The following is a 10,454-nucleotide window of genomic DNA, read 5'->3' on the forward strand; positions in this document are numbered from 1 at the left end:
TGTATGTAAATGAATAGTTTTTAAAATAATACTTTAACAGAGCTTTTAGAAAGCTGCTGAATAAAAGTATGGCTTTTATTACTACTGTGAATTCATATTTTTTTAAATGTTGGCGGGTCCAAAATGAATGCTTTAATACCACATGTGCTTTGAAACTAGTCTATAGAAGCGTCTAGCTCTATGTGACCAACTAGCGGTTAAAGAAAACACTGAGACAAGCGTTGGGTTTTGTAAATAACAGTTTATTTGAAAACCAGGGGTCAGGATGTCCTGTGTGTTTAGCTGCTGCCCTGCTTGGCGGCCAGCCTCTTGTCTCTCTCCTCGGCGATGGTCAGACGGATTCCCTTTCCTCTGGGCAGGGACACCCATGGCTTGTTGCCCTGGAGACGGACGGAGATAACAGTCATTTGTTAGTGGTGACATTTCAACATGCAACAGTATTTAAAAATTGAGACAATTCAGTGTGTTAACATTTATCTGACGGCCAACGTTTCAACACAAGGTGAAGAACAGCGGTGTCAAATAAATGTCACGCGGCAGAAAGACGACTGCCCCCCCGACAGCTCCGGTCACATCAGCAGCCAAATAAATGTCAGGCAGCGGAGAGACGAGAGCAACATTTAGCTACCGACACTCCACAGGACAGGTCCTGATAGTCAGTTATAAAGCTATTTACACAATGTGTCCCTGAATATCTACCGCTTCTCTCTGTTAGAGTTATGAGCCTATAACAAGCTGTTTGTTTTGGTTTATTTGGACGACCGTGGCAATAAAAGGGACGTAGATATAGCGACAATGTAACATATTCAGGACGTCTCACTGTACTGTGGAGTATCAAACATGCTTAACCACTTAACTCCATAGGGACACATGTAACTGAGCTGCAACTTACTTAGTTTGTGTTTTTATTGATTTGTGTGTGAAAGAAATTGAAAAATATCTATTAAAAAAAAGTCCAAAAACATAAAAATTAGAAAAATGTCCCCAAAAAAAGTATTTAAAAAAGTCAGAATAAGTGTGGAAAAATGTCCAAAAGTGTGATTAGTGTCAGGAAAAGGTGCTGAAAACGTCTCAATAAATGTGTGAAATATTTGTGAAAAACATCTGAAAAAGTGCTCAAAACATCTGAATAAATGTGTGAAAAATATATTTTTTTAAAAGTCTTCAAAACATCCAAATAAGTGGGAAAAATATCAGATAAAGTCCAAAAAATCTGTGAAAAATGTTGGAAAAAAGTCCTGAAAAAAGACAGAAGTAGTTCCTCCCTTATGGAACAACAAGCACATTGGTCTTGTTTCTTTTGGCATTTTGTAGTCTCCTTATTTTGTCGTTATTTCTAGTGTAAACAGTACTTTTTCACAGCAGTTAGTATTTACTATGAATTAGGCTTCTTGGGTTGCAGCAGTCAGCTTTTATTTTTACTTTATTCCTATTTCTAAAGGGAACATGAACATTATTAAACAATTAGTTAGCTTAAAGGGCGGTCCACACCGAGCTCGATAACTCTAAAAACTATAAATATCAGGTTTTAAAAATCGTTCTAACTCACGTGGATGGCAGTCCACACCACAATTATGACGACAGCAGTGGTGAACAATATGGTTCAGTTTCATAACGATTTGATGACCAATAGAAACACTGACAGCCAATCAAAATCCTTCAAAGGTTGATTCGTTTCACACAGGAGAGCGGATTAGTAAAAAGGGTTTCAACATATTTTCTGCAATAAAGTGTAATTATTGAACCGTGGTGGCTAGTTTTCAACTGTTTTATTATCATTTATATCCTTATCAGTGTGGATGCTCACATTATCATTCTTGGTGTGGATGGCCATTTAAGCTAGTTTCCATCTTTTGATTAATTAACTTGGAGGTTTTGAATTGTGGGAAAAGTTGACGCGTTTAACGGATGAATTTCTGTGAAGATTTTCTAGTCGAGGAGCTCAGAACTTCTTAGAGGATTGGTAGTGTATTTTCATAGCTGATCAAAACCAAAAATATCATCATTGCTCCTCTGAATCCTGTCTCAACCGTGACAATAAAATATTCTGTTTAGGGTGAATTGTCTCTTGTGTGTGAGATGGAAGTTTAATGCCAATCCTGACCATCACCTGTCAGCATGTCCAAGTCCAGCTCTTAACTCCACAGGCTGCCCGTTGTGGACAGACGGACCATACAAACAGTACTTCTGCGTGTTCTCACCTTGCCAATGACGAAGATGTTGGAGAGCCTGGTAGCGAAGTTGTTGCCCGTGCTATCCTTGACGTGCACCACGTCGAAAGAGCCGGGGTGACGCTCCCTGTTGGTGATCACGCCGATACGCCCCAAATTGGCACCTCCGGTCACCATGCACAGGTTAGCTGGAGGGAGCACAAGGTGAGGAATGACGTCAGAGGCTCAGTTTGTGCTGGTGGTTTATCCATCCCAGCGGTGAGAGGAACCTACCGGTGTCGAACTTGATGAAGTCCGTGATCTTGCCGGTGTCCAGGTCGATGCGGATCGTGTCATTGACCTTGATCAGGGGGTCGGGGTAGCGGATGGTGCGGGCGTCGTGGGTCACCAGGTGGGGGATTCCCTTGGTGCCAATGATGAGCTTCTTCACCTTGCACAGCTTGTACTGCAGGAGGAAGAGGAGGCGGGTTAGGAAACATACAAGGAACACTTAAAGACTGCACGACTGAGAACACAAATCTACTCTAAACAGATACAGTCCAGATTTTTCATTCAACAGTCATTCAATCTCATCTTGCCAATCTGCTGTTGTAATTCTTCTCACAGTGGAGGATTTTCACAAGATTTCAACAACATTTTAGAGATTAAACCAGTTTGAAAGCCGTTGATCTTCTCATTTGGCGAGAGGCAGCAACCAAATTCTTAAAGCACATCTCACATGCTAATTACACCCATCCAGGGTTCCTACACATTCTCCATTTCCAAACTCCAGACTCAGACTTCCAGACTTGTCTGTAGATTTTTCAGACCATATTGGACTTTGTGACTTCATGACTTAGGGTGCAGAGGATGCTGTGAAAAGACTGCAGTGCTTTGGCGCCTTCTCCTATGGTTGAGATGTCAAACGATTTTACACAGAGTTTGCATCCAGCTCCCTTTTCCTATTTGGCCCATACAGGCTTTGTATTTGGGATCGTCAAGCCAGCTCTCAGAAAACCTGCATTCACCCATCGTGGCTGTTCAGTCCATAGTCCTACACAGAAAGTTGGACGATGTTCCTCTGTCAAACATCTTACACGAGGGGAAAAGCCACTCTAGGTGAAAAACAATTATGCCGCCCCTCAATTAGCAACAGGGACAGACTGGAACAGAAATCCATCCTGGGACTTTGAGAAGGAGAGAATTGTAATGCGAGCGCTAGAAGGGCGCGAGGCAAAATATTTTAGGTAGTAATTTCAACACCTAATACAGTTTTTGAGGTATAAAGAGAATTTTATTATTATATTATTGTTATTTTGCTCATAACGAAAAGTTGGCCCACATTTCGCTGCCCTTGCCCAAGTGGAGCCCGAGGCAATCGCCTAGTTCACCTATATAGACTCGGCGGACCTGGCTATGACATACTGGCGTAGAGGCAGCTCTGCGTAGGAGTGTGTATTCAGTCGCACGCCATCGCCTTCTTCTGGCCTTGCTTTCAACGGCGTCAAGCTCGCTCTCACCCATGCTACCTCACAGCATTAAACATTTTGGATGCTCCAAACGCCATGAAAAACACCCTGCTTGTATGATTCATTTTTTTAGAAATTCAATATTTTAGAAAACTGAATAAGGGCAATAGTCTGGTAACAAATGTTTTTCCATACTTATCCAGACCAGGAAATTACTAAAATCAAATTCCATACTGCGTAGGAACCCTGCACATTAATGGTGGTAATTGACTGTTATGGCATTATCAAACTGTAGCATGGAGGAGCCAATTCTCATAAAAACCTGTTTCTTACCTTGGCCTCCTCAGCGGTGATGCGGTGGACGGTGAAACGTCCCTTCACATCGTAGATCAGACGGAAGTGCTCGCCGGTCTTCTCGATGCTGATCACATCTAAATAAACAGAAGCAATAAACAGTCTTAGCATGTTTTTATTTGATGTACAAGTGTTACTAATACTGGTGTTAAACACCCTCTGGATTGTACCGAAGTCAGTCAAACGCACTGGAAATAGTTTCTTTTACAGCCAAACCAACCACATCTTTACTCCTAACAGTCTGTTTATTCGTTGTCAAAACCACAAACACCATTACAGAAAATATTATTCCACCTGGCAGGACTGGTTCCTAATTTAAGAGCTGCTGCTTGGAAGGTAATTACCATTGCTTCACTAGGACCCAACACTGGTTTACTCTCATCTCGTGGTGCCAATTTAAACCATTAACACCTACCCACACTCTCAAGTCAAAACACAGCATTCAGTCTATTCATTCCAACCTACACATCTCAACAATATGCACATTTTACCAACACTGCTTCCTGCTTTATTTAATGCATTTAAGTGCAACAGAAACTGCTGCAATAAAATTCCTCCTCCTCTGCTACTGGCCCAGAGTGACCGACTGTTTAGTGTCAACGTATATAAATAGGCAGCGGTCATCATGCTGCGATGGCTTCCCTTGGATTTCGAAATTAAAACGCCACACCTCCATATGGAGGCTGTTGGCCAGCGTCAAAGGTGGGTGACAGGTCTGAAAGAGGCGTGACAGCGAGCGTGGACAAAAACAAGCTGAAGGAGAATTAAAAAACTCATGACTACAAAAATATTACTCCAACTAAGTGTGGTGAGATGCTTCATACAAGATGCACTTTAAATTAAATTTGAAAAGAGCTGGACAGGCTAATCTGCCAGTATTCAAACAGAAATCACACCAAAGAAAAATGGATGGTGGTGAAGCAGAAAATCTGTGTTTCTCAGTGGGAAGTACAACACAAACTCTATAATTATACATAAATACACAAAAAAAAACAAAGAAATTCTGAGCCAACTAACACTCATACGATTTTGTAAACTAATTGATTAGTTGATTTAACTGACAGATCTGTAAAACTGAGTCACACAAATCTAAAATCTTGTGTATACCAGAGATGTGTTCATAAGTTTCTTGGAAATAAGGCATTCATCATGAAAAAAACATAAAAAAACGACTGCGACTAAGAGGGGGCAGTGCTAGTCTTTAGTGCAGATCAGTTCTAACAATTGTTTTCATTATAGATTCATTTGTTGATTATTTTCTCAATTAATCCATTAGTTATTTATCAGCATTTCCCAATCAGTTTACCTTCATAGGAGGAAAGAAACCAGAAAATATTCACATTTAAGAAGCTGCAATCAGAGAATTTTTTTCTTTAAAAAAAAAATACTCAAACCGATAATTGAAAATCAAAAATAGTTTGCGATTAATTTAATTGTTAACAACTAATCGATTAATCGCTGTAGCTCTAACTGAAGATGTTCCCAACTTCTAATCTAGCCAAGTGGGACAAGCTCACGTTGCCCCATCTGTTCTGTGGTGTCGGCAAAAATGTGTCCAGTAATCACCAGTCCTCGTCCAAATGGCTACATCCTATCAAACATTTACATCTGAATCAAACTGATTAAATTGCATCATCATCTCACCTTGACACATCAACCCAAATGACAACCTATCACAGCTTTGTCCAATATGAGTGTTTTCTATCGACAAATTCCATCACAAATCCAGAGTGAATATGTGAAAGCTTCACCTTTCAGACCACCAACTAGAGGATAGAGTCACATCTGACAACCAAGACTGAAGAAACACAGAACACTCAACTGACTAAACTCAAGTCACAGCTCAAATGCTCAAAAATTGACAAATGAAGAAAATCTGATGACAAATAAAGCCTCACATTTAATCCACCAAATTAGAAGCAACTTAATCTCAGAGTCAGATTTTGGGGAATACAACTCCCACTGGGTACACTGCCTGGGAGACAAATTTACTCTCTTCCAACATCTGATAATGAGTTAGAAAGTATTGTAGCAGGAGCTCAGAACTTCTTAGAGGAATGGTTGTGTAGTTTCAGCTCATTGCTGATCAAAACCAAATATTCATCATTGCTCCTTCTGCCTTCTAAAAACAGACAGACGCAGTGTGGTCAGTTCTGTCAGTGGTTAATCCTACACATCCAGCAGGAATTTACAGTAGGCATGGGACAATATGAAAAAGTCATGTCACGATTATCCTGGCCAAAATAATTGCGATTCACGGTATTATCTGTATCATTATGTGCTTAAGACGGCACTAAAACATACTGGAATTCCTTTACCTTATGTTTTGTTAAGAAACTAATATTTTTCATTGCATCACAGAACGGACACAGTGAAATCTTAAATAAGGTAATCGTAAATCTTAAGGTCCCACTGCATAAATCCATAAAATATATATATAATAAATAAAGCAAATAAATAATAGAATAAAAACACATTTAATATTTAAAAGTTAAAAAATGTAAATACAAAATTAAAAACTAGCAAAATTGCGAGTCTGATTATCCCGATAATGGAAATTCACCATGATTAACTTATTGTGAGTGTTTTGTATTGCGATCCACAATAACCTATATCGTCGAATCCCTAATTTACAGACCAACTTAATCTATGAAACACCACCTGTAAATTCATATACAAGCAGAAAAACAGTAACCAAAGCCCCATCCCGCAGGGTTTGTGAATAATTTCCTATCAAAATGAATCAAAGACAAATCCTACAGCAGATCTGATTTGCACTGAAAGTTCTGAAGAGGTCTAATATAACTCACCCATGAATCCAGCAGGGTAGGTGATGTCGGTACGGACCTTGCCGTCGATCTTGATGAACCTCTGCATGCAGATCTTCTTCACCTCATCCCCGGTCAGGGCGTACTTGAGGCGGTTCCTCAGGAAGATGATGAGGGGCAGGCACTCCCTCAGCTTGTGGGGACCGGTGGAAGGACGAGGAGCCTGACAGAATAATAAATCGTTTAATTATTATCTTGAGGGACGTCTGTGCACGGTCCAGTACATGTTCACATTACAGACAATAATGATCAGCTAGTACTACAAATTTATACCCAATCTTTTGTCTCAACTATTCACATTTTTGTTTAGAAGCAACAACACTCTTAAGACCTAAAGCATCCCTTTAAGCATGTGCTATTTAATATTTTTATTTATTACAGGGCTGTGTTGAATATATACTACTTCTGATTGGTCATACTCATTGGTACATTATCCCTTACTTGTAATTTTTTTAATTTATTTTTTACCCATATTCATTAATGTTAAAGTTTACCTCGACTTTAAATAACTAGAAGTTTGAGCATTCATGTCAAAATTTGGCACAATTACAAGGTTTACTCGTCAGCTGGTGATGAAGTTGAGGTGAAAAAAGGCCATAAGCACAGTCTTACAAAAATACAAATAATTAAAATACAAATAATAGCAGCTGTTCCTTCTAGATACAGATAAATAAATGAATCTCAATTTAATAGTTTTAACAGCAGCTACATTGCCACAATATCACATAACAGATCTAGAAATGCATTAAATTGAAAAGATCAGGCATGCTCACATGAGACAGAAATGATCTCTAAGAAAACTAGTATTATTTATAGTATATTTATATGCTCCAGGTTATATATAATGGAAACATCTTCCATATATCTTACAGTGTAGTTATTTTATTCTATAACCTGAAATGTAAAAAAATAAATTAAATAAATAAATAAATAAATAAATAAATAAATAAATAAATAAATAAATATATATATATGGCACTAACTGGCCTTATGAAAAGACATACATAAAGATGTATTCAGGTACATACCACTGCATATCCATCCTTTAAGAGCACTTTACATTACTTTAACATACCTAATGTATCCCTTAAAGCATGTGCATATGTAAATTAAACTCAGAGTTTAACATTTACCTGTTCTAAAAAGGTATTTCCAAACGTTTGTAATCGTTTTAAAGAAAAATGTCTGCTGCACATTAAAAAGTTATTTCACCACTTTTCCATGTTGCAGCTCTAATAGAGACACATCTCTAAGAAAGCTGGTTAGAAATCTTTAAATGTAACATTTGTATGCTCCTGGTTATTTGATAGAAATTTCATCCAAACAGTGTAGTAATTCTTTTTTTTCTGTAACCTGAAATGTTAAAAAAAAAAAATACACACATGGGGCCTTATGCAAAGGGATACATAAAATGTATTCAGGTACATATAAAATCAATATATAAACCAGAAGTGAGCAACGATAATTGCATTTTACATTGCTCTAAACAGACGATTTATGCCTTAAAACATGAGCAATGATAACAATGACTCAAAGAACAAACTTAAAATAACTTCACCTTGGCTTTAAATATCTAGAAGTTTGAGAATTCATGTCAAAGTTCTGCATAATAACGTTTATTCTGTGATGCTGAATGACAGTCAGGGCAAGTTGTAGAAATAATAGCAGCTAATACAACACATATGGGGCACAAACTGGCCTGATGCAAAGAAATGTATTCAGGAACATATCTTATCTGTATATAATAGAACCCATAAGAACCTTACAGTTCAAACAGTTAGTGATCAAACCAAACTGTATATCATTGCAGACAGATATGTGGGAGAATGATGAGTTTATCACTTACAAACACTCCAGTGAGCTTGTCAAGCATCCAGTGCTTCGGCGCTGCGACGCGCTTCAGGTGCTTCTTCGGTCCTCTTGCCTGGAGAAGAGAAAGAGAAGTAGAGGAGAAGAAGACCGGTTAGAGAACCGGACAACAACCGGTGGGGATCCACATGAGGATCCACTAATGGTTTCAAGCGGAGTTTCCACTGCTGGGAAGCCCGACACACAGAGAGGGAGAACACTCGGGTACCGTTAGCATAGTATGCTAACATGCCGCACACATGAATGCCTTGTAGCACCACCGGCTGCGGCCTAGCCATGCTAACATTAGCACACACTTTGCTTTTAACTGTGTTTGACTTAAACGTTGCACCGTTAAACACTACATGTGAAAAACGACTGAAGTCGCGTACAAAAAGCGACGCTTCCATTACAGAAGAGCAGTTTTCCGTTCATTTAGCAAGCTAACAGCGTTAGCCACAGTCAAGCTAACTAGCCGCGGGAGATAGAAGCAGGGCTGAGGAGATATCACTTTTAAATCAGCAATAAAGAGCAAGAATCCATTCTTATGGATACAATTTAGACATCGAGCATTTGATAAGATGTGGAATTTCAACCTAGAACGTGTATGTTTGTGATAAGATGGCAGCAGAAAGTGATGTTTAATGATTGTTTGAGAGAAGAATCGTGAGAGAAACAGCTCACCATGTTGGAGTCTGCGGGGGAAAGGACGGCCGGACTTCCGGTATTCAAGGATAAGGCCGACTACGGCAGACTGGGAGGGACAAAAGGACTGAAAGGCGCAATATTAATACCAAACATTATCAATCAGGTTGTTGTCATGTCAACACTGTGGAAGAAGTACTCAGATATTAGTAAAAGTAGCAATACCACAGTGTAAAAGTATTTTGTTACGTTGTGCATTGAAAAAGTAAAAGTACAAAAGTATTACCATCAGAATATATAATGTATTACTTTATTTATATTTTGTATTAAATAAAATTAATCTGCAAAGTTAGCTGTCAAAATAAATGTAGTGGAGTAAAAAGTACAATATTTGCCAACCGAATGTAGCAAAAGTGAAGTATAAAATAACATCAAATGGAAATACTAAAGTACAAGTACCTCAAAATTACACTTGAGTAAATGTACTTACTTAGATACATTCCCTCTACTAAAGTAATATAATGTATTTCACATATTAAGATTATATTTTTATTATAGTTGTTAATATCTTTATAGTTATATTTTTACAGTATGCTTGATTTCAGTTATTTTGCACAAGTACAACTTTATATATAATTATATATTTCAAACTGCAGTATTGTTGTTATATCTAGCATACATTTATACTTTATACTATGAACTTTTGCACATTCCTTATTCAAAGTAATCTGTTTATACAACAACATATATATTCAACATATTTTATTACAATTTTCGATTTTCGATTTTCGATTAACCTTTTGTGGTACTTGTATTTTGTTCTACTTTGTATGTTTTGATTGTTATATGCACCACAACACCCAGGCAAATTCCTTGCATGTGAAAACCTAAACCTAAATAAACCTTTTTCTGACTAATCTATGCAAATTTGATTTGTTTGCTTGTTTGTTTGAAGTTTATATATACAGTATTAAAAAAAAAAAAATCTCCCTCTCACCCTCATGGGGTGGTATCTGTGTCTATATATATATGTTCTTCTCTCTGTTTCATGTGTTGCTTCTTGTTGTACTTAAGTACATACTGCACTTAAAGGGACTGTTTGTAACTTTTTACACGTATAAATCACACGGGTCGGTGTCCCATACGTGCTCACGTGTGGC

At 38.0% G+C, this 10,454-nt stretch overlaps 1 protein-coding gene and 2 non-coding genes across 3 annotated transcripts; all 3 read right to left on the bottom strand.

Annotated features, from left to right (window-relative positions):
* Positions 1-221: 221 nt before the first annotated feature.
* Positions 222-9,411, bottom strand: rps4x (ribosomal protein S4 X-linked). The gene is made up of 7 exons (XM_037759758.1): positions 9,334-9,411; positions 8,648-8,725; positions 6,784-6,964; positions 3,953-4,050; positions 2,445-2,616; positions 2,202-2,359; positions 222-380 (listed from the first exon to the last, which is right to left on the bottom strand). The coding sequence occupies exons 1-7, from the start codon at positions 9,334-9,336 to the stop codon at positions 279-281; spliced, it is 792 nt and encodes a 263-aa protein (XP_037615686.1). The 5' UTR covers positions 9,337-9,411; the 3' UTR covers positions 222-278.
* On the bottom strand, positions 1,939-2,009 carry LOC119482286. Its single transcript, XR_005205404.1, has one exon. It is a non-coding gene; the product is annotated as a small nucleolar RNA SNORD61 (small nucleolar RNA).
* LOC119482287 lies at positions 6,009-6,083 on the bottom strand. The gene has a single exon (XR_005205405.1). It is a non-coding gene; the product is annotated as a small nucleolar RNA SNORD61 (small nucleolar RNA).
* Positions 9,412-10,454: the final 1,043 nt, after the last annotated feature.

The sequence above is a fragment of the Sebastes umbrosus genome, chromosome 22 (genome assembly GCF_015220745.1).
Source record: "Sebastes umbrosus isolate fSebUmb1 chromosome 22, fSebUmb1.pri, whole genome shotgun sequence".
NCBI lineage: Eukaryota > Metazoa > Chordata > Actinopteri > Perciformes > Sebastidae > Sebastes > Sebastes umbrosus.